Source organism: Anoplopoma fimbria, chromosome 5, assembly GCF_027596085.1.
Source record: "Anoplopoma fimbria isolate UVic2021 breed Golden Eagle Sablefish chromosome 5, Afim_UVic_2022, whole genome shotgun sequence".
NCBI classification, from domain to species: domain Eukaryota; kingdom Metazoa; phylum Chordata; class Actinopteri; order Perciformes; family Anoplopomatidae; genus Anoplopoma; species Anoplopoma fimbria.
This window is the reverse complement of record NC_072453.1, coordinates 636,169-661,711: the sequence shown is the minus strand read 5'-3', so window position 1 is coordinate 661,711 and position 25,543 is coordinate 636,169. Positions and strand designations below refer to the sequence as shown.

Below are 25,543 nucleotides of genomic sequence, written 5' to 3'. Positions count from 1 at the left end.
ATACCACATACATACTGTATTATTGTGACTTGTTGCACTAATCAATACTTTTTTGCATCAGCAGTGGATGACTATGTGTCATGTGAAATGTGTCACTCAGCTCTGCAGAGTGTTTTAGCGTCTTCCAGCTCATTGTTTTGGTTTTCTGATCCCACAACTTTAAAGAGTGAACATTGGACTGATTTCAAATCAATGCAAATGTTGCTCTGTGTTTGCGGGATGTGTGAATATACAATTGCCAGCCTTACACCTTAATGGGGTACTCCAGTGTTTTAGTATTACACTTTTATAAAGTTGGATGACTTGCAAGAGATTTTTAAAAGAATGTTGAAAATATAATTGCTGCAGTGGCCAAGATAAAGGCATTAAATCCCTAATATGGCTCCAAAGAGTCCTTGATTCCCATAACGCAAATTGATAATTTCCCAAACACCTGATGACATTACTTTGATTACTTATTTACTACACATCTCACAGCCTTTTCCTTCCCATCTCATGGGCTCCATCCTCACCCATGTTTCCTTCTGTAGGCATGCGCCCCCTCCACTACGCAGCGTGGCAGGGCAAAGCAGACTCTGTGTTATTGTTGCTGAGAGCCGGAGCTTCAGTCAACTCCACTTCCAATGACGGACAGATGCCGTTACATCTCTCTGCTCAGTATGGACACTACGAGGTGGTGAGTTCACACACCTGTACATGAGCTGGAAGGCATTACCAGTCCCCTGAAATCCACCCCCTTTGTGTCTCAGCCTGCATTGTCCACCAACAATACCAGTAATACCATTAATGCCATGACACAGGTTTTTCCACAAGAGTCTAAAGGCAGTGAACGCACACATTCCTTTCCTCCAGCCTCATCTGTATGTGCCTGGAATGTCTTAAATGATAGATACACACACTCACCTCAAGCTGTCATATATCCCATATGGAGGCCTGACCTCTTTGGTACACCATCAAACACAATACTGACGATCCTAAACAGAGGCTGGAGCAGAGCTATCGTATGGTCCGCTCTCCTGTTCAAAGACAAAACATTAACATAGACACACACAAAGAATGTGTTGGGGTGACTGACATGTGAGTGCATGTGCATAATACATAAGGTGGGATCCCTTACGTTATCCTTTCTCCCTTTCTCTCTCAGTCTGAGATGTTGCTGCAGCACCAGTCTAATCCCTGCCTGATGAACAAGGGGAAGAAGACTCCTCTAGATCTGGCCTGCGAGTTTGGGAGACTGAAGGTATGAGAACATTTGTGTGTAGTATTGCAACAGATAAAAGGTTGCAATGTTTTTTATTTGTTATTGTTCAACAGGGTTGCACAACAAAATTTAGATTGTAGTCCAAATGTGCTACATTTGAAAGACAATAACAAAACAAAACTATATTATATATGAAGGGTGGAGGACGAGTTAAGGAGTTTCACAGGTAAAACATAAAAATGTAAATTAGAATATAAAATGTATGTGTTTAAGAAATACTATTGCTCAATTGATTCCAATTCATACTATGGATGATATTGCGTGTGTTCAGCTTCTGAATGGCTTTCATGGTGCTCTTTGCTTTTTCTTTTGCCTTTAACACCAGCACCGACAATGTGGAAAATCACATGTTTACTTAGTTTAAGATTATTTAACAGTACCTCATTTCACTACTTCTGAAGTTCTTCTTCTTACAGTCTATTTTTGGTGTCATCTATCTGATTTTTGGGCATGTGCAAAGTATTTGCACACAACACAACACCTGCCCTTATATAGTGTTCTGGTGGCGTTACCTATGCTAATGATAAAAACGCTTCAAATTCATGATCGGAGTGGGATTCATCATTCAGCACACATGGGTGAGAGCAGAGCTGGATGGTTAAGAACGTTTGGTCCATCTGGAAATGATTCTTCTTATTTTTTCTCTATACACTATTTCACACTCATAAACTGGTTTTCATAAAAGAATGCATGGTGAGATAGTATTAATTTATTATGGCCCAATTTCATAAATTTGCCTGAAGGGGCTTTACAATCTGTCAGAATACGACATGCTCGTTCCTAGGAGCCTCGCTTAGGATAAGTCAAATTTACAACAAAAAAGGCAGCAAAATCACTAAAGCCTGACTTATACTGGAGGCCAATAACGATATTTGAGAGTTAAAACAAGACTACGAGTCAACAGCCACGCTAACGTCTGTGTGAGGCTGTACTTTGAGCTTCGAGCTAAATGCTAACCACAGCATGCTAGCCTGCTCACAATGACATGTTGATGTTTAGCAGGTATAATGTCTACCATTGTCGCCATCTTAGTTTAGCAAGTTCTCTCATGAGCCTTAAACACATAATACAACTGTGGATGATGACGATGTAATTGAATTTGCGTATGTTTGATCACAATCTAAAGTTTTGGACAATATTTTAACCAAATACCTTGAAATCAATAACGCAACTATATTGTGTAATGGACAATCTGTGCTTTTACAAAATATTTAGAAATTGTAGTTAAACCTATCGAGCAGACATTAGCGGCATCCTTCGAACGCATATTATAGACACTTCTGTTTTTCAAAAAAATGAGATAATATTTCTTCAGTGAGTGCAGTTAGTGACAGTGTGGGCTCCTTGGTAGCTCTGACAGCTTGACGGAGTAGCAGCGGGAGGCAGGGCTTAGCAAAGGGTAAATTCCTTGTTACTTATTGGCTGGCATATACACCGATACCAATGCATATGTCTGTAATAAGGTGAAATGACCTGCAAAAGCATCAGTGCCATGGTGCTGGTGGGGGATGTCAGTATGCCATTTGGTTATTTTCTTTGCCGATCTTTTCATTGAGACACTGAGAGACTCCATGTAGTGATTTGCCTTATTCATGTCATGTCATTCTAATCCAATTATTTGCATGTGAAAACACCCTATTTGGCCCTTCTTGGTCTATGTCAAACATGGACCATGGCTTAGATGAAGTGAACCAGAGCTAAATTAAGCTTGTATGAGCGAAAGGAAAATAGGCTTCAGTGGCTCTTTTTGGACGCGCGCACACTGTAACGTTAACGTGTGTTTTACTGTTCCTCTATCACATCAGTGGATGAGCCAGGATATGAGATGTACAGCTGGCCCTGTAATTCAGAATTAGACACACACACACACACACACACACACACACACACACACACACACACACACACACACACACACACACACACACACACACACACACACACACACACACACTTCCTATGCCTGTTAAATGTTCTCTCGTCAGGACTGAGTCTGCAGTTTAGCTGTGAAAGAATAGAAGGCTTTGGGCTGTTTTGTGACACACAGACTTTGTGAGTGATTGTGTGTGTGTGTGTGTGTGTGTGTGTGTGTGTGTGTGTGTGTGTGTGTGTGGAGGCTATGGTATCTTTAGACAGCTGCTGAGTAGTGGATAAGCCTCTCTGTACTAGCTTTGCCCTATATATACTGTAAGTCACCATATATATTATTTCAGTCCATATATTTTTAATCACAGAACCTCATGGCGTTGTATATATATTTAAGTACTTATTATGCTGTAATTCTTGCCCTGATTCTGCCACTCCTCTGTTCTCACAACTAACACTTTAGCTTCATTTTGGTGTCCCTGATTTATCCTTAGGTGGCTCAGTTGCTGCTGAGCAGTAACATGGTGGCGGCGCTGTTGGAAGGGGATGGAGGGCACGACAACATGGACTCTCCATCCACCACTCCCCTCCACCTGGCAGCCAGGAATGGACACAAAGACATAATCAAGTAAGATCACAGCAAGAAGCAGTGTTGAAATGTGCTGTAATAGAACTCTAGCACATGGTCCTTATCTGCCCTCTCATCTTCCCAGCAGCTTCTGTCTGCTTCAATCACAGCTACTGCTTCTGTTACTGCTACTTCTGCAGCCAATACAGCTGCTACTGCTGTTGCTAACTCTATTAACACTATTGCTACTACTACCACTTCAACTATTGCCTCCACTACTGCTACCACTGCTACTGCTGCTACTGCTACAACCTCTGCTACTGCTACTGCCACTTCTACCACTGTAACTTTTGGTAACAGTATCACTACTATTGCGAACAATAGGCTATGGCTATTATTTCTACGACTATTGCTACTACTACTATTACTACTACAACTGGAGTTACGTTTTTTACTGCTACCACGACGTAGTCACCATGACCTTACCCCATTGGTTTTTGGACTATGGTTTTGAAGCCGTAAGCTTTTTTACACAGTAGCATTTTGTCCGTCGCCATCTTGTCTTTTTGCAATGTAAAAATTGCATGAAAAGGGTGGAGCACAACAAGTACAACTGTAGCTGAATATAACTTTTTTATAAGACAAAATGTTACACTTAACTTTCATGAACTGAAAAAACACTTTGAGAGGGTTGAAGTTCTAAGATAAATATAACTGGAGGATGCAACCTGCTGCTACTACTAATATCATTATCATTGCAACAACCTCTGCTACTGCTAATGCTACCACTATTACTGTTGGTGCCACAATATCCACTGTTGCAACTAAAATACCACCAACTGCCACAATAACAACCACTAGTTCTACTACAACAACAACTATTTTTACTACTACTAACACAATTGCCATTACCCAGTACTACAACTTCTGCTATTGGTGCTACTATCCTACAGTACAGATTGTGTTACTACCGGTACAATTACTACCACTGCTATTACCATTATTATTGACATTATCACTCCACTGCACTCCACTGATACTTCACAGAATACCATATGTGTGCGGGGCCTTAATACACAGCTGCAGGTGCTAAACATTTCCCTTAAGGTAGTTTCAAAAAACAAAACCAGTAGCAATCTCCACATTCAAAAAGTTCACACTTTCCAGTTACCCAAGAGTAACTCTGGTTTTTTTTTATGCCAGCATATCTGTGTAAATATGTATGTGCTTAGCCAAGTAACTCCACCCTGCCTCTCAGACATGCTGCTAATGATTATCAGATCTCTTTTGCAATACCCTCTTCATCCTCCTCTCTCCTTCTCCTGAACTGGCAAAATGAAAAGTAGACATGAAGGAGAAAAGACGAGCTTTCAACACAAACATATTTTTAAAAAATCACTGCATTAGCACACAAGTTTATTCAGAGTTTACTCAGCAGAATTTGTCTGTGATCTCCCACTAAGGGATTTATGTCTCTTCAAAGAGTTTCTGTCTCTTCCACAGCAGACGACTTATATACCTACTATTTGTATAACTTGAAAGTTTTCTGGGTCTGGTTAGAAGTGGAGCTGAAGAAATGTGCACACAGACAAGCAAGGGATACGATTATGTCCCTTGGAAGATGCAAAGACTTTGCTGTCGATTTTATTTTGTTCACACTTTTTATTTATTTGGGAAGATAACAGTGATAAGTATAAGTTTTAACAAAAATAAAAAAATCTCATTGGGATAATTCATAATTAAATTTGATCTTCAAAACTGAAGGAGACCCGATGTTGAGATCATTTGCCATGGCATGTTCTCTTCTTAATGTTTAAATGCATTGCAGTTTATGTAGAGTATAATGATAAATTAACTGCTCATCTGATGAAGATGACGTAAATCCCATCATCAGGGGTGTTTTGAATTTTTGAGAAAAAAGTAATATTATAAGACAAAAGTCATTATATTTCAGTATTAAACTTGTACTGTTACAAGAAGTTCATTTTGATGTTCCATTGTCGTCTCTGTCTTCGGCTTTATTCTTGTAATTTTTTTTGTAAATTAAGTCGTAAAATTCCTCTAAAAGTAATATTTCAAGAATAGTTCCATTTCTGTTTTATAAACTCTGTTGTTGTAAACAGGTAAAAGATATCGGTCAGTTTTCACCAGTCAAGAATAACTTATATCTTACCATTTTTCTAGAATATTCCGATTATTATTCATTAAATAAAGTTATTCTTGTAGTTCTTTCTGTATTCCTGTTTTTCTGAAGAAAAAAAAGAAAATAATATTTTTCAAGCATGATGTTATAATTTTGGGGGAGTCGTTCAATACCATAAAGGATGCCTCTCTATACAGAGAGAGTGGGTATCCTTTATGGAATTGAACGACTCCCCAGAAATTTCATCATCAGTACTATGGAAATAGTCAAACAATCCCAATGAGCAAACAAAAATAATGAAGTTATAATATTAAAAGATGTTTATTTTAATACTACATCACAGTAAACAGATGGGAAGATGTCAGCTCTTTAGTTTAAAGTGTTTTTTCCTGTGTTTGTAATTAAATTAAATTAACAATGTTGATGTTTTTTCTCAAAAGATTAAAACTTACATGAAAAAGTCAAGAGATTACTAGTTAAGTTATAATTTTACAAAACATTTTTAATATTTCAATAATAAAGTTTGTTAAAATAAGTTTTTTTATTCATGTTTTTCTTTAATACCCTGTTGTAGTAAACTGGTGTGCACAGTGTGTCAGCTATTATGTGTGAAATAAGGGATGTGATTTTTGTTGTCAAATCAGTACTTTTTTCATAAAAAGCTTTATTTTCTCTAGAAATAGTCATAATATGTGAGTAAAGTCATCGAGAAGAGAGAAAAAAACTGAGAAAATAATGCTGCAATATTGCAACATGTTTGTTTGGATATTTTTAATATTTGGACCTTTTTTCTTATTAAAATAACTTTATTTGTAACACTTCTCTTTTTTTTAATTACTTGTCTTACTGGAAAGACAGCAAAGGCAGTAGCTGCAGATGTGTTAGAATCCACTGCACAAATTGGTGGCAAGGATGAATTGGTAGTGGGTATACATTCAGAAAACACCATGCAGCTAATATCCTCCAGCAGTGCTTTAGTGCTGTTTACATCATAAGAACCTGACTCAACCTTCACACAGCGAGCTGAAGACATCCTCGTCCTGCACCGCTCTCTGGATGCAACGCCATCAGCATTCAGCTACATTTGTTAGCGTGTGTGTGTGTGTGTGTGTGTTTGTGGGCGGATGAGTGGGGGGTATCTGGCTTAATGTTGTTGCAGATGTCTGTAACAGTTGAATGGATGAATCTGTTTCTGCGGGTTGCCTGCGGCCTTACATGAGTGTTTCTGCTTTGATTACCCAGGTTGCTGCTCAAAGCCGGTATTGACATCAACAGAGCCACCAAAGCCGGGACGTCTCTACATGAGGCTGCCCTCTATGGAAAAACAGAAGTAGTGCGGCTGCTGCTTGATGTAAGCAAAGACGCAAAACATAACTTCAGTTCAGCTGATATGGGATTTTGAAAGCTGACACTGTTATTTTTTTATCGAATGTGTAGCTACAAAGATAATTGCAAACTAACACAACTTCCCACTACAAATGTTATGCTTTAATAAAAGAGGGAGGCCTTTGAGGGGGGGGGTTGTTTTTAAACTGAACCTCACCCACAGAAATCCCACAGTGTGTGTGTGTGTGTGTGTGTGTGTGTGTGTGTGTGTGTGTGTGTGTGTGTGTGTGTGTGTGTGTGTTTCTAGGCGGGCATCAATGTGAACATACGCAACACATACAACCAGACAGCTTTGGATATCGTCAACCAGTTCACCACCTCCACAGCCAGCAGGGAAATCAAACAGTTGCTGAGAGGTTAGTGGCTCTTAAAAACAGTTTTTTGTTACTTCTTTGATGCTTTTTTTGAAATGTGGATTTTTGATGGAGACAGAGGCAACGGAAACAGTGTGGGAGAGCTTGCTAAATGGCAAATAGAGAGGTCAGAATATAGATAAATGTTGTTTCTTTCTGTCTCTGTGCAGAGGCATCAAGCTCTCTCCAGGTCAGAGCGGTGAAGGACTACTGGAACCTCCACGACCCCACCGCTCTTAACCTCCGGGCTGGAGAGCTTATCATGGTATTTGATTTTTGGATATTTTTCTATTTCATGTTAGTCTGTTACAGTTAGTTAGCATTATCATTGTTTTTCCTTGAGTTGTCATGCCTCAGCAGACTTGTGGAAATTCTGCCGTTCTCCTGCTTTGTCTCTTCCAGTTAAATTGACAGTGGCGCCGATAACAACTTTTTTTCTTCTTACCCTTTGCTAGCTTTGTTTGTAAACCAGTTGTTCATTTATATTTTTGATTTTACGATGTCAGAGAGGGTAAGGCTTCTGTTTATAGTGTACACATTGAAGGAGACTTTACAAATGATAATTCATCAGATGAAATACCATACTCACACTGAAATAAGATGATGCCTCCCATGGAAATAAAAACATTGAAGAAAGTTTTTTAAATTAAGCATTTTACAGTTCAATCTGTAATTGAAGTTGAAATTGGCTAACAATGTATTATTGTTATTTTTGGATTCAAAATATTCAACATAATTATCAATTTGATATTTAAGAAAAAATAATGAAAGATTAAATGAAAGATAAATGTTTTCATAGATCAAAAAATATATATTGAAATAAAAACATTATTGTTTTATTATTGGATTTCATCTTAAACTTAACATATCACCCTCAGATCACTCCAAGTTGTTTACTTTCACTGATCATAAGTAATTCTCGGTAATTCTTATATAACTTACGTGATCCTGAGCCTGGACGTGCAGGGCTGCCTCTATGGAAGTCAGGTGACATAGTTTAAAGAGCGACAAAGTCTCCAAAGGAAGCAGGTCGGGGCGGATGGATGGGTCAAACAACCAAAGGACCTTCACTCAGGAGACCGTTGTTCGTGTTCTGTATAAAACCAAAAGTGAACATTGAATTATTTTAACCTACTTTTGTTACATAACCTAACGTACTTAACTAACGCCACCTATGTAAGTTACATAACAAACGTACTTATTTTGACCCCAAACTAAGATCAGTTCTTAAGCCTAACCAAGCAGTTTTGTTGCATAACGAGGTTCGGAATTTCAGAAGCTCGTTCATGCGCACTGAACACTCGTGTTGCTGGATATTCCTAGGAGGACTCACCAAAATGAAAAATAACTTATCGTAAAACCGTCGTACAAGGATACGTTGATCACTCGTATATATGCCCGGTCTAAAGTATGCATGATGTTTATACACCCACCCCACTCATTTATAAATCCCAGTCTGTGTGTGAGAAATGAGGTATGTGGTATGGTATGCATTGTTTAAACATTGTGATCATGACTATATACTCTAGGTAGCCCTTTGGGTGTTGGTGTTGATTGATACGTTTGTAAAAACAGAAGCCCATCTGTACTGCGAGACGGATGATTGAAAGACTTACAAAAAACTCCAGACACACTCCTTTGCCTTATATGGCTCCGATTAAGAAATCTCATTTTACATTGTATATTTTCTTTGCTGCGCCTTTCCCAAGTAAAGGCTTGTTGTATTTTGTGGATACTGTAACCATGCAGTAATTACTGTAACACCGGTCATGTACAGGTGAACTATGTTATAGTTCCCTAGAATGGAACTACTTTAAAATCCATTCAGCTGCAAGTCATTTTTACCTGCCAGCAGCCGCCTTCACTCTGCCAATTCACTGGCAGGGAAATCACAGGCAGTGTAAGGATTATACGATGAAGACTTGTGTGAGTGAAGTGCTGTTGTTAGGATTTGTGTGGGATGTTGCAGGGTAATTTGGTGTACCCTGAGCAGGAGACCACAGCAGAGGAACAGGCACAAACTTGCTGCAGTCACTCTCTCATTAACAACTTGTTATCGCATCCCCCCCACACACACACGCAGTGTTTGCACAAATTCATGCATGCGCACATTTTTGTGTTTACATGCTCACTGCTGTGTATTTTGATATCGTTTTACGGGTCAATGTGACATCCCAGACTCCTGTATGGACTCGTATGTTGTTGTTCCGTGGTATCCTGTGAGAAGGAAGAGGTGTTGGTTTTTCTCCTCTCCAGGCATTCTGTTAACATTAGCAATGAATAGACTGTGTACTTTCAGCTCATTGGCTGTCTCATTATGGACTTAAAAACATGCCTGGAGGAGTGACACCAGTGACATGCATACTTAGTGTCGGTATGCAGTTGACAAGGGAAAATGTTACGAAGGCAACCACTCAAAGTTCCAAATTCTTCACCCACTTTTTGTTCCCCACTTTAATCAAAGCTCTCAGTCTTCACATCACTGACTAATTTTTTAGAGACAGTTTATGTTCCATTCTCTTGTCTAATGTGATTGTGAGTCGTTGCGATGCTAATGGTGTTTGCAGCGACAAACATTTCAGCTGAAGCGTGCTCATGATTTGTTGGTGTCAGGTCCTGGAGCAGCACTCAGACGGCCGCTGGAAAGGTCACATCCATGACACCCAGCGGGGGACGGACCGGGTGGGCTTCTTCCCCCTTCAGTGGTGGAGGTCCTCAGCAGACGAGCAGGTAGACACACAAGCAGCTCACACACACATCTGCATATGCTTCTTTATGCCACACTACATTTTAGATCGAAAAATGTTACTTTTATTCTCCACTACATTTATTTTATCTTTACTTACTAAGCAGACTAAGATTTTACATACAAATTGTATGACTCTTATTAAGTACGAGGCCCTGTTATTGGTTAAACTACCCAACAACATATAATATTTAGTAAGAAGGTTCATTCTTTACCTTGAAAACAGTAGTGCCAATCCTCATTCACATGTTGGCGTGTGTAGCAGCTAGTATCAGCAATCGCTATTACATTCTAAATGTATACAGTCAATTAAAGATTCTAGGATATGTTGGATTTGGACATTTTGATTTCGAACTTTGCAATTTCACATTATTTGGGACCATTATTGTTACTATAGATAATGCCCAAACAACTTAAAGACAAAACTTGCTTTAGTGAAATTATTATTTTGTTATTTACACAGCCTTCGTCTGAACATTTAGTTCTGCTGGAAATGTTTCAGTGTAAAATCAAACTCTGTAAATCTAAATTGCAGATTCCGAAAACTTTGAAATAATGAATTGGTTATATTGGATCACATTAATAAACGTGAAAGGAACACTCTAATAATAAATTATAGCGCCCTGGTTCTCACCTCTCCTCCCGTCGTCCAGATGCTCTCCATTGTTTTTATGTTCATACGGCGCAAAAATGCTGGTGCTAAACCGTATAGTGACAGGGTTATGACTTGCCCCAGAGAACCTGATATGAAGAGGGCAGAGAAGGGTACTGGCAGCTTGTGAGGAGTGCCAGTGTGCATGAAAAAAACCACTGTACGCCAAAGAGTAAAATGTAGAAGTACCGCTTACTACCGGCCAACTTCGAGCACTGAAGACCAGCAAGATCACAGCAGGAGTAAATGGTTACTATAACATACTCTGACTGTGATAACTTTGTCCCAGTGCCAGATGGAACCTCGCATACTGGGTCCTTGAGTTGATAGGGTGGCGTTAAAAGGGCTGACCCAGGGCATTGGTTATATATCTGGGCTAAGAATATATCTCGACACTTGTAGACAAGCAGGATCTATCATGTTGGCATGGATGATCACTGGAGGGTTTAGCATGCTTGTAAATCATCTGATTTAATCCCTGTGAATAAAAGGAATATGATCCCTATGTTTGTTTTGCAGCTGTAAAGCCACTGACATTCAAACAGCGGGACAAGCACAGCGAGCGGTCCAATAACAGCTTCAGACATACACACACACACACACACACACACACACACACACACACACACACGTTAAACACTTCATTTCAAGGACCTCAACAAGCCAGGAAACACACACAAATGTAGATATTCACACACAGAGACACACATTAATAGGATTACTATGGCCAGATTGCAAAGTGTCAGCTCAGTGCTTAAGCCCTCACAGTCTGCGCTGGGATACTGTGTGTGTGTGTGTGTGTGTGTGTGTGTGTGTGTGTGTGTGTGTGTGTGTGTGTGTGTGTGTGTGTGTGTGTGTGTGTGTGTGTGTGTGGGGGAGAACAGACAAGAGAAAGAGAGTTTGACTTTAAGTCTGTGACAGGCTCTTTGCTTATGAGGCAAACTCAGTAGAGTGGGTGCGCACGTGTCTGTGTGGCTGTGTATGTGTGTGTGCCTGAGCTCTGTGATAATGTCAATGGTGTCAGCAACTGTGGACCAACAACACACAAAGGAAAAGTAAGCCCTCTCAGCGTTGCTGGTGATCTTACACTCTCTTTCAGCAGCCTCTTATGTAACACCAGAGGGGATTTACTGTGAATTTTCTCTTTTTTAGCTGTTGTTCCAAATACTCAATGAACAAGAATATATATGATAAAGTTCATAATGTGCTCACAATACTTCAAAGGGTTGTTTTTTTGTTGCCAATGCCCATACCTGTGCATGCAGTTCAACCTGACAATACACACATGCATGAACGTGAACTTCTTTCCCTCACTCATGCATGCCAGCCTCATCCCATACCTGTCTCCCTGACACTAGGGGGCACTCTCTCCCGCCAAGCATCAATGCCTTCCCAACGACAACACTTAACGTCCAGAGTTTCTACCTCAAGCCATGGCTCCACCCCTCAGACTGATGACTCATACACCCTTGGTCATGATCCCACAGGTACACATGCACACACAAACACACACACACACACACACACCAACTACTTCTCATCTGTGTGTTTTCTGTTCACCACATTCATGTCCTCACAGGCATGAATGGATTAAAAAACAGACCTACATGGCATAGGTCAAGGGGGGGCCTTCCTCTGATTGAGGTTACTTATTTGTTGGAAAGTTAGTCAAATAAATACAAAAGTGCAAAACAACTACAATGAGACACGGTACCACCAAAAAGAGACACAAAACAACCACAAAGACACAAAACGACCACAAAGAGACACAAAACGACCACAAAGAGACACTATAGGACCACAAAGAGACACAAAACGACCACAAAGAGACACTATAGGACCACAAAGAGACACAAAACGACCACAAAGAGACACTATAGGACCACAAAGAGACACTATAGGACCACATAGAGACACTATAGGACCACAAAGAGACACTATAGGACCACAAAGAGACACTATAGGACCACATAGAGACACTATAGGACCACATAGAGACACTAGAGGAGTGATTTTAAGTGATTAAACTGAAGTGTGTGACTGCCAAGTTTTAAATGTTTTTGGGTTTTCTGGTTCACCGTCTTAATGTGTTATCAGGTCTAGAGAACAAAATGACAACAAACAAGTTTAGAGATTTTTTTCTTTCCATGGTCTGTTATTTCCCCCTTTTATTATGTAAACAGTTAAAGTGAGAGAGAGTGGGAGAGTCTTTCTATGTGTCAACAAGAAACAGTTATCATCATTTCCAGTCAGTCTGCTTTGATGAGTTACATCATTTCAATTTTCCCAGAATTTTATTCCCTGATAAATAATTCCCATTGTTCAAAAGACACCATAGTTATATTCTGGGTTATTAAATAATGATTTCAGAATCAGAATATCAATAAATACAGACGCAAATAATGAATAAATGATACAAATGCATTCTGCCAGTAGTATAAATGGTTCCTGTCCCTCTAATTAGAATACAGTACACAGTATAAAAACAGAATGCAGGCTGTTATTTTGTGTAGGTGTTTGTTTAACGGCTAACAGGCTACAGCGAGAAAACACTGCTGCTCAGGCTCTGATAACTGAGTGCATTCATTATTATTAGTACAATACACGTGTGCAGACACAAACTCCCAAGTCTCTATAGCTGTTAAAGTCCACTGACCCCTGATCCATCTGTGATCAGCTGCTGCAATTAGAAATGGACGTCGCTGCACATGACACCTCAAGGGAAAGGATGTTTCAGTCTAAACACATATTTCCTTGTGTATTTTCTCCTCGCATGGTTTCCTGTGTCTTTTTAGCATCTGCGGTGAGGTGACTTGTACGCAAGAAGAAGATTTGGGGTCTATGTTGTTGACCACTCAGGCGGCAACCTCAAGTTCTGAAAAGTGATGCCAATGTGGAAATGCCTTAAACTTGCATTCTTTCTAATGGCCATCAGGGGGCGACTCCTCTGGTTACAAAAAGAAGTCTGATTGTATAGAAGTCTATGAGAAAATGACTCTACTTCTCTCTTGATCTATTCCCTCAGTAAACATTATAAACATGCGTTTATGGTCTTAATTGCTAGTTTCATGACTTCAATACAGCATGATGTTTATTAAGCAAATTATGGTCCCTTTTAGTGTAAAATAGATGTTAAGCAGGATATGCTTAAGGGCATGGTTACCTTTTGATTGACAGGCTGCTGCCATGACGTTGTCAAGTCTGGAAGTAGCCTAGTTTTATATTCGTTTGTACTAAGCTTCATCCTCTAGTGTCACTTCTGGTTGCAAAAAAACAAGATGGCGACAGCAAAATGCTTAACTGTAAGTCACAAATGTATGCACCGCTTTAAGAATGGCCAATGTAAATTCCCTCAGGAGATAATAAGGGTTGTATCTGATCATAAAATGATCAAGATGAGCCCACCTTGGTCTTCCCCGATTGTATTGTCCAGTCATGACAGTAAACTGATAGCCCCTCTGGAACAATGGCTGAGGGGTTGAGCCAAGTCTTAAACCAAAATGTTGCAGCTCTGAGTGTCCCTTTGAAAAGCCACCCTAATCCATCTTGTTAGGTCTTGTTGAAGGTCTTGTTCCTATGTAGGAGGGGTGGGGGGCCTTTTACATGGCTATGCCCAGGGGCCCCTTGTCTTATAATCCGTCCATGTTCCCAAGTTTCACATGTTCCTCCCAAACCCACCCCTGATCGCAGTCTCCTCTCCATCGATCCTCTGTTGCTCAGTGGCAGCGTGATACAGTAGGTCCACTCCCAGCGACAGTATGTGTTACACAGTGAGTGTGTGTCTAAAGTGTGTGTGTGTTTGGTAGGTGCTCCACCTGACAGTCAGCTCTGTGCCCCAGCTAGTCCTGCTAGCCCCGCTCAGGACATTTGGGTCCTCAGGAGCTCTCCCACTGGTAAGGGTGTGTGGTCCCAAACCCCTGCCAGCCAGGCAACCCTGTGTGAACCTTCTGACCAGATCCCATCCCAGCCATTCTGATAAACTGCCTCTTCAAGGAAGCTTATTCCCATCTTTATCCCTTTAAATCCCAGAGTGTTGACCTTACCCTGCCCCCTCCTCCCACACCCCAATAATACAGTAACCATAACCATTCACTTATCTTGCAGCGGGACATAATGGTGAGCTGCACTTTTTAAAGCCTTTTCTTCATCTCCTGTGTTACTCCTGACTGTTCTTTTGCCGTTGCCTCCATCCTAAAAGCCAGCACAGCAAGAAATATGAACAACAATTATCTTTACAAGTCATTTCAACCAGTGTTGAGTTAGGAAAATTGTAATTTTGTTTTACATAAGCAAAAAGATAATGTCATCGGATCACCAGATAATACTCAAATTGGCAATATTTTATTTGTGAGAATTTTTGATAAATACACTAAGTCGCTTTGAGAGTCCGATGAGAGGATACTGACCAATCAAAGCTAGGGCTGGGATGTTGATTAGCCTAGCTTAGCATAAAAACTCACTAAGTAATAAATATTGTTACTTTTTCCATTTCATGTATGGGTCAAACACATGATATATAATTGTTGAAAGTTCTACTTGTTTTTAACTTTGGACGGAGCCAGACTACTTGTTTCTCCCTGCTTCCAGTCTATACACTAAGCTAAGCTAATTACCATATATGCCCACAGACATGAGATTGGTATAGATCTTTTTATTTAAAATCACAGTATGTAGGATTTGGTGGCATGTCGATTGCAACCAACTGAATAGTAACGTGAGGCTCAGCAATGAAAAAATTGTTATATTATTGTATATATTGTTTTATATTTCTGTTAATAGTTCCCCTGGAATCCTGCACACTGGTGCCTTTAACTTTTGACTAAGAAAGCAAATAAGTGTATATCCTTAAATGGTGAACTAATCCTAAAAGGGTGAATAGAAATTTCTAAGGACTTGTTACATTTCTTTTCTTTTTTTGCAGTGCGCTCCAATCTTGCTTTCCTGCTGATTCCCTAACTATCAGTCAAATATATGTCTGATTCAATGCTGCGATCTCTTTCTCTCTCTCTGTTTCCTCTCAGGTGACAGAAACAGTGTTGGGAGTGCGGGCAGTGTGGGCAGCAGCCGCAGCGCTGGCAGCGGCCAGAGCTCAGAGAGCGGCCACAGACAGAATGGGAGTCAAAATCGCCACAATGCTGACACTGGCAAGGTTAGATCTTGTTTGAAAGACCATTTTATTATAAGACGATCTGATAAGACGATCTGACTTGCCATGTTTCATTTTGTCTGCAGTATACATCAGTAACTCAGTTCATTCAGTAGTGGTATTTGTTTTATCTTCATAATGTTTTTCTATGCAGCTGGCTCCCTCTGCTGGTGAATCAGGAGACCACTTTGCAGGAGCAGACCACAACAAACAGGCAGATGGATCCACAGGTTGGTCAGAGAATAAAACATCTTCTGTCTTCTTCCTGTGTTTAATAACAATTTAAACAATTCTAATGATGAGATTTCTCTCTGTCTCAGCTTCTTTATATGAAGAACATTTTTAATAGTCAAGTAAAACGTTTTAAGTAAAGAAAAAAAAGTATTAATATCATGAGAATAAAGCCATAGAATTACCATGAAAAGGTATATATAATTTCAGGGAGTATTGAAACATGAGCTTTAATCCTTTTGTGGTAACATGTGTTTTGAACTCGATCAACTCAAGCTGAGTCAAATCTTTGACTCAGCTGTCTGGAATATTACAAGTCCCTGCTGTGCTGTAGCTGCTGCTTCAAGCTATGTCCAGTTAGGGATCATCCACATCCTTCAATTAATTCAGAAATGGTCATTTGTTTACTCATCTGTTAAAAAAGTATTACTTTTTTGTGAAATATTATGACTTTCCCTCAAAAGTGTTCTAGGTATTGTCTTTGTTCTATCTTAATATAATGACTATTTCTAATAACATGTGACTTACTCTAAGAATCTAAGATTTTTGTCCTAACAACGGTCCTAATAGTCAGTATTTTGGAGGGTAAAAATATGAATTTCAGTGCAAGAAAACCAGTTTGAATATAAACCTTATATCTTGAGGAATGTGATCATAGACAAATGTAGCTGTCGTGCATTTGTTCTGCAGATTGAGCTGTTATTGCTGTGAGTCTGAAAGGAAATGAAATGGGAGGAGAGAGAAAAGGCTAACCTCACCTCACCACAGAAACCAATAAAACCGCAATCTTCTCTCCACCACACAACCCATAAAAGCGTCCGATCACCTCTCTTAAGGAAACACTGCAGGCTGGCAGAATGTGTTTTTGTGTGTGTATGCTGTTAGATCTGTGCGGCAGGTGCAAAAAAAAGTCTTCTCTGGACGAGCTGAGAAGGGGCTTTGAAAATGTTATGGCGTGACATGCTAGATGAAGCAGAGGATCTCTGTTGACCTCAGGCTGAATAGGAAGGAGGGTTAAAGTGAAGCAGGAGAGAAATGAGGAGTGGGAAGGAGGGGTCAGAGGGAGGGGACAGGAACAGAAGCAGAAAGGGAAAAAGACATTTGTCAAATGAAGGAGAAAGAGAACAGATCAGATGACTTGACTGGAAGAAACGTCTGTCTGCATGACGGATAGGCAGAAGTAAGGATGAAGTGCCAAACATCAGGAGCTGTGGTCTTCTCCTTCCTCCTGAAGGGTAAGAAGTCATTACAGATTGTTTGATGTTTTGTCAGGGCTGTAGGGGATCATGCATTTAATGCATTTTCACAGTTAACGTCCTTTCTATCGCTGGACTTCTTCTTCTGGACTGCTTCTATTGTTAGATGTGACCAGAGGAGGACAGTGTGGAGGCAGTGAGACAGCGTAGGTGAAACCAGAGTAAATGCTCCTGGTGAACTGATCCTCCTCTGAGTTTGAATGTTGAATTTTCCGGGACATGAAATCTAACATCTGTCCTATATTTGTATTTTTCTTCCCTACTGTTAAGACATGTGCCAAGAATATGTCTGCAAAACAAGACGCTTTTAAAAGGATTTCATTCTAGATTCGTTTTGATAAAAAACAGTCAATTGTGTTTTGGAGTGTACACAAAAATGTTGTTATTTTATTTGTTCTTTGTGAAGAGCAACCGGCTTCTCAACCCAAAAGCTTTGTCTCTTGCCCTGAGGCCAAATACCTCTCCACTAGGTGCTACGTTTTACTCTCTAGGGAGACAACGGGCCCCTGACCTTAACAGCAAAGTAGAGAAAAAAAGAATCAGAGTAAGTTAAAAAACTCAGAAAGGCACTTAGACTTTTGGAATAAACTAGTACTTTAAAAGTGTCAGGAAATACACTTCCCTAGGTTTGATGAAAAGATTGTTATTACTCTCGTGTCAGTGTGTTTAGTACAGAACTGTATGTCTGTATAATCAGAATAGTGCCAAACCTGGCAACCTCACGGTGATGACCAGACTCCCAGGAATCAGGGTGCCAGGCGGTTGTTGGCAAAGAAATAGTTCTAGCACCTGACACCCCCCCTAAGATCAACAAATATAAGTTTTTACATTTTTGTAATGAAACATATCTTCACCATGTAAATAAGTGAGCTTTAGACATATAAGGAGGTGTATTTTTAAACTGTGGAAAGAGCCAGTCTAGATGTTTCCTCCTGTTTCCAGTCTTTATGCTAAGCTAATCGCCTTCTTGCTCAAGCAACTTTACTTAATGCACAGACATGATCTTCTCATGAAACTCTGGGAAAGAAAGCAAAATGAGTTCATAGCCCAAATGATGACCTATGCCTTAAATCAAGGACCTGAGGCTTAACATATCTGCTGTCCTTGAAGTCACTCCTCAGTGTGTCAGTTCACCCAAATTACCAAACAACACATTTTCTGACTTACCGTTCGTGGCGTCTATTTAAGCAGATCGTTTCCATTGTATTAAAGGCTAACACACCCTAAACTCAGAATGCCAATATGTTATTTCCATGGCGACGGAAAGTCCAATAAACATTTATGAACCTGAGCTCCTCTCTCTCTCTCAAAGGCAGAAACCAGAGATGTGTCTTAAACTCTATAGACAATAAATGGTAGAGCCACAGAATGTTTGTTTTCTTTTTTATACCAATGAGCTTTATGTTATTGTAGTGTTCTCAGCTGTGAAACAAAAAATGTACCATATACTCAGAACATTCTCGTAGTTCTCTATAACATCTTTCCCAATTCCTTGTCTACGGAGCAATTCCGTACTTTATACTTGATGGCATCACACATTTGAGTTCTTTTTTTTACTAATACTTTTGGACCGTCTTAGACCTGTAGGGATAACATGTATGAATTTTGAAAATGGGCGTAGATCCCTTTAAGGTGGAGGCAGACATTTTCTGCCTTGTAAATAAAGCCCAAACTATCTGCACGGTTAGAAAACACTAAAGTTAAGTGAGATTATATGATCTGTTATGATTTGCTTGAACTGACACTTTTCATATAGTACGATTATCAATTGTCCTTGACCTTTTTTGACTTTGGCCTCTCTGTCTTGGCCACTCACTCAAGTGCATTTGTGTGTTCAGAATGGTGCTTTATAGACAGTGATAATTAAAGGGTAAATGGACCGTGTCAGGAGGGATTTCTGAAAGAGCAGAAAGAGAAACAATGAAAACTCTCGCCTTGGGCAAAAGATGGGAGAAAATGGGAAGGGAAGGTGCATTCCTCAGAGATCTGTGGTAATGTGTCATGACAGAAAGAGAGATTAATCATGAGTGTGTTCAGTGGGTTTTCAGATCAGGTAGAAAACACACCCTCTCTCACCTGGAGAGACCCAACAACAGCCCCCATCCCCCAACCCAGACAGCTGCAAGAAGACTGACTCAACATGACTTAAGTTAGTTTGACATGACTGATGTTAATGCAGACTATATGAGTAACTTGCTCAAATGTGTATATTCTTGTTCTAGCAGGGTCTTCTTGTTTCCGTCAGGGTGTGCTGACCCCACAGACACTCACAATAAAGCATGGTGGAGGTTGTCGTCTTGTAGGATTGATCATGTGTGTTTTCTAGGTGGTTCCCGTCGACAAGTCAACGGCACTCCACAGAAAGGCTTCGTGAGGCCGGAAGAGCTTCTGGAGGGCAAGGTGAGTTGAGTTCTCAGAGTAGCTGAGTAATTGGTCTTTTGCCCTCTGGACAAAAAATACACTAACGACCATTAACATCTGGCTTTTGTCTTTAGTGGAAAAGGTTACAATCTGCGTTCATTTCCGGCACAAAACACTCTGCATTAGTCACTGGTGTTTTTCAGCTTCACCTCCGATAGGTAGTAATGGAAGCATGACACCTTGGTTTCCAGTGAGATGCTACGCGACGCTGAATGAATAATTAGTTAATTAAATCAGCAGGGATTTGGACAGTTATTATAGTTTATAAATGTACAAAACATACTTTTAATATGTTCTCATTAAAGCCACGGCACTCAAAAAACAGTAGCTTTACCTTACCTCATCATTGTGAAACACATTTATTCAAACTGGACAGAAACAAAATAAAACTCACCCAATCTATCTTGTAAAGTCTTTCCACCGTTCCAACAACCACCAACTCTGGTTTGAGTGTTTGAAAGAGTGTATAAAAACAGATGGAAGAAGAAATAACCACCAAAACATTTTCCCTAATTACTAATCCTGTTTTGCAGCGTGTTTGTAACTTTAACGTTTTTGTGCAAGTTTTAGCCTCATCAACATTCTCCTTCTCTGTTGCTAGGACTCTGAGGCCATCTACCAATGGTTGTATGATTTCCAGTTGGAGCAGTACACATCCAACTTCATCAACGCAGGATATGATGTACCCACCATCAGCAGGATGACCCCTGAGGTGTGTGTTTGTGTGTTACACTTAGCATTTCAGCATTAACAAATTATTTCAATTTAGATCCGTTGTTGCTGTTGAGTATTAATTGTACTGTAGCAGTTAATCCCAATATTTAAATGATGAAATGTCTTCTGTTGTGTTATTATTTTTTATTTTTGTATTCACCGGCTGCCTACATGTGTTTTGTTCCTCAGGACCTGACAGCCATTGGAGTGACCAAACCAGGCCACAGAAAGAAGATCTCAATGGAGATTGGCAAGCTGAGCATCCCTGAGTGGCTGCCTGATTACATTCCTGTGAGGAAACTCGTTCTAATGTCCCACTCTTATGTTTTACTCTAATGCAGCTACTTCTCTTGGATTCTATGTAGTACTTGTGTCTTTCTGTGGGCTATTATTGTTACACAATTGATATTGCTACTTAAATCAGCAAAGCACAACGCCCAGTACGATTCTGACCGTCTCTTTTGTCTGTTTGTTGTTCTCAGTTGGACCTGGGGGAGTGGCTGAGTATGATTGGACTTCCTCAGTACCAGAAGAGATTGTGTGACAATGGTTACGACTCCATTACTATCGTCAAAGACATCACCTGGGAGGACCTGCAGGAGATAGGCATTACCAAACTGGGTGAGGAATTACACCGGATTTCCATGAAATTTGCGGATGATTTGCGCGGCTTCCCCCAAAGAACGAAGCTGTTTTTGACAAGTAACTCTTCAAATACGTTTATGGTCATCTATGCTTGCAAGGGGGTTATCTCTTTTGTGCCTCCAAAGAAACTTTACAGCTCACTAGAGATGCACTGATTGCCATTTTCTTTGTCGATTCCATTTATCAATTATCTAAAAGTTTTACCTGCCATGTATTTCTGTCATGTTTATTTACAAAAAAACACACACAATTCAAACGATGAGGAAATTAATGATTTGAAAAAATGAATGCCATCTGTAATTTTAATTATATGTTATAAGCTTCTTAGAGCTAGTGTAAGTAAATTCAACAGGTCGTTATTCCCTCTCTAAGATCTTTTTTATATTGCTGTTAAAAAAACATCTCCTTCAAATAGCTGTATTTAGTCAAGTTTCTTACCAAAACTGAATTTTACAAGATTACAGTTAAACATTAAAATGATAACGTTATAATATAAAGGATGTAAATGTAAAAAAGGAAAAAAGGAACTTTTACATTTAAGCATGTTCATGAGACTCCTGGACTCATGAGAGGACGCTCTGGGTTCTACATTGAGGTGATTGTAGTGTTTGCTATATTTCTGTTTCAGGCCATCAGAAGAAGCTAATGTTAGCAGTGAAGAGACTCTGCGACCTGCAGCGCTCACGTAACCAAGCCGACAGGGCTGGAGGCGGGACCCTCCGAAGGAAGCCCCCCGCTGCCCTGGAAATAGTGGCCATCGAACACACACCAACACACAATTCGCAGGCTCACGCTCCTTCTGACGACTGCTGCCCCTCCCCACGCACCCCCAGGGCGCTCCTCTCCTTCCAGGACAGCGAGTTGAGTGCAGAGCTGCAGAGCGCTATGATGGGGAGGGCCGGGAGAGGAGCCGCCGAGGCGTTCGGCATCAGGGGTGTGCCCTCTTCAGCAGCGGCCATGTCTGTCAGTCAGGAGAGCATTAGCACGCGATCACGTGGGTCGGGGAATTCTGGAAATTCAAATTCAGGATGTTCCCAGGATCACCAAGTTGCCCCGTCTTCAGCCACAGTATCCAGCCGGTCAGAGGAGAGTCTTGGGAGCGGTGCGGGGGAGGAAGCCAAGCACAGAGGAAGCAGTTCTGGAGGTAGAAGTGGACAGAGACCCACAGAGATGTGGGAGCACCTGAGTCGCTCTTCTACCCCCAACAAACTCCCCTTCTCCCCTCTAACACCTCCGCTAACACCCAGCAAGATGCCCCGCTTTGCCTACCCGGCCGTCCCACCCAAAGCCAAAAACTTCCAGTCCCCAAATCGCCTCTATCAGCCACAGCACCACCCGCCTTCCTCCCCTTCCTCCCCATCCCCACAGCCTTCCCCCACACAGAAGGCCTTCAGTTACCTCCATGCCCAGACAGGAGGCGTCAATGGGGCTCCATGGGTGCTCTCCAAACCTCTGCCTGGAGCGGTCCCTCTGCCTGGAGCGGTCCCTCTGCCTGGAGCGGTCCCTCTGCTGGTACCTCGGCCTGGAAAGGGCCCCGCTGATGTCGCCCAGAGGGGACCACACAAAAAGCGCGCCCAAAGCCTGACTCGCTACGCTTTGTCCGACGGCGAGCCGGATGACGAAGACGACCTCGCTCCCCACTGCTCCTCTGCCTCCTCTTCAGCCATGCCCTCCTATGCCACCCTATCTCGCAGGCCGGGACGTGGACACACAAGCGCCTCAGGGACCCAACGGCACATCAACCGCAGCCAATCGTTTGCCGTGCGATCACGACGCAAGGGCCCACCTCCGCCACCGCCCAAAAGGATGAGTTCGGTAAGTGGCAGCCCGGTACGCCAACCAGGAAACGGGAAAGTGGGGGAGCCAGAGGTGAAGAAAGGGGGGGAGACGGAGGGAACAGGCAGCGTGAGGAGCATCGCAGCCAGGCTAGATGGAAGCAGCAGCTCCAGTCCATCCCGGAGGATAGATATACCACCAACTCATATCCAAGTTTCACCCGTTTTCATTCCCATTTCCTCTCCGATTCCACGTGGGATGAGTCCTCACATCATCCTACAGCACTGCAAACCTGTCCCTGCTCTGGGCCTGGGGGGCCTGAGGAGGACGGTTAGCGAGAGGACAGAAGTAGAGACTGCCAGACAAAGAGGTGGAGGCCCAGAGGGAACACCTGAGGACAAGGCAAGGAAAGGCGATAGAGTGTCAAAGAGTGCTGCTGCGTCTCCAAAGCACAGCTCAGGTGACCACCTCCCTTTCGCTGAAGAAGGAAACCTCACCATCAAACAGCGGCCCAGGATAGCAGTTGTCGCTCGTGCAGACCCTGAAGTCAAGACCCCCAACAGCCTGGAGCTCCCAGAGTTCAATCTGAAAGAGTCTGACACGGTGAAAAGACGACACAAACCCAAAGACTCATTGACACCCGAGGAGGCTACCTCCCCCAACAGAGACTACAAACACCCACAAACCAACAGTCTCCACACACCTAACGATGTCAGAGCGCTGAGCGATGATGAATCTCAGAGGCCGGGGAATGTGTTCCGTAGAGTAGGCTCCATTGGAAAAGGCCCAAAGCCTCCAGTGTCCTCAAAACCTTCCAGTCCTCTAAAACAACCACATAACAGCAAACCAACAATCCTCCAGATGTCAGTCTCTTCAGTACAAGCTAGTCCACAAACAGCCATTCCTAAACTAACCAGCGTACAGATACACACAGTCTCCCCGAAGCTGGGTGGCATTGTACACACACAGACATGTGTACCCGGCCTCACACCTGTGAACCCACAGACAGTGATGTCCAAACCACAGAGTCCACATAAAGCTGCTGGTTTGTCTGTATCAAGACTCCCTCAACCCAGCATGGTCCCGGCATCAACAGCAGGTAACACTGACCAACTAACAAAACTTGTTTTGTGACCAAATTTCCCTCATGAATGAATACTATTTTGGCCAAATGTTTTTAATGAATGAATTAATGAATCCCTCACTTACATCCCTTAGGACTGAACCTCATTCTGGTCCAGAGTGTTGCGTTCACTGCTTCGTCCTCTCCGGCTCCAGCCCCTTCCTACCCCACCTCGGCCCCACCAGGTAAGGCAGTAAAAGCGGGGACATCCCTGTCTGGTGCGGCCGGTCTGGAGGTGCTGGCTCAGAAGAGGCTGGAGCAAACCAGTACGTCGCTGGAGGCTGCTCTCAAAGTGGTGGAGAACAAACTGGCACAGGGGAGCAGTGCGGACAGGTGAGTGCCACTAATATCACATCGCGCTGTAACTTTTCTGCTGCTTGATACTAGAGGGCTCCCATGACCTATCCAGGGTTTCACAATTATTACTTACAGTCTGGGTCAGCCCGTCACATTTTTGTAGTGAACCAAAGAAAAATGTTATCCTATTCAACTGGTGGAGTTTATGCAACTCAACTCAGGGCTAGCCACTATGGATTATGGGAAGATCCACTTATTTGAAGTGCTCTGCGACCTGGGGTGAAGGGTGTTCGAGATTCCCTCTGAACTTTAGATCACTGCACAAAAGGGGTAGTAGAGTATAGTACAGTATGGTATAGAACAGTATGGTATGTCATAAAAAAGTATACTGGAACGACTTGTATCCTTGATTAGCGCATTTTTCAGCACCATCACTTAGAACAGCTTGACTTTACACAGAGTGTAAGTAGGCTTCTAACAGCCCTCTCCGTTCCACAGTGGCAACAGCACAGTGAAGGCAGCAGGGAATATTCTGGATGACATCGGCAACATGTTTGATGACCTGGCTGACCAGCTGGACGCCATGTTGGAGTGACGCTCCTGAACTCTGCGTCACAAAGTTCCTTTCTTAGGAGACCGATGGACAAACATACCAAGAAGACTGAGAAGCCAGCAAGCAGGAGATCAAGATGATCCTCAGAAGCTGGTAAGAACAGAGACGGTGGAGGGCTCAGCTCCTCTTCATGACTCTGGATGAATCAAATAATAATAATCAATAAAATAGATACTTTATTTAACCCAGCGGGCTGAAATACTCAAAAACTGCACATTTGAGGATTTCCTGCACAACCTTTCCTCAATATTGCCCAGTTTTGCAACGCGAGCACTTCGCCTTAGGACACACACCTGGGAATGTTATTAGAGCAACAACAAACAGCAGCTGCCAGATCAGCTTCCAG

The 25,543-nt window shown here is 41.8% G+C and overlaps 1 protein-coding gene across 1 annotated transcript; it reads left to right on the top strand.

Annotated features, from left to right (window-relative positions):
• The first annotated feature begins 530 nt into the window (after positions 1-530).
• On the top strand, positions 531-25,293 carry LOC129091306 (caskin-2-like). The gene is given in 19 exon segments (XM_054598881.1): positions 531-676; positions 1,145-1,240; positions 3,622-3,755; positions 7,081-7,189; positions 7,472-7,580; positions 7,748-7,842; positions 10,191-10,266; positions 10,269-10,307; positions 12,334-12,462; positions 14,782-14,868; positions 15,997-16,124; positions 16,276-16,351; positions 19,935-20,008; positions 20,631-20,741; positions 20,933-21,034; positions 21,226-21,364; positions 22,017-24,263; positions 24,383-24,620; positions 25,083-25,293. Coding segments are annotated over 19 exon segments (4,230 nt in total). The 5' UTR covers positions 531-532; the 3' UTR covers positions 25,180-25,293.
• The last annotated feature ends 250 nt before the right edge of the window (positions 25,294-25,543 follow it).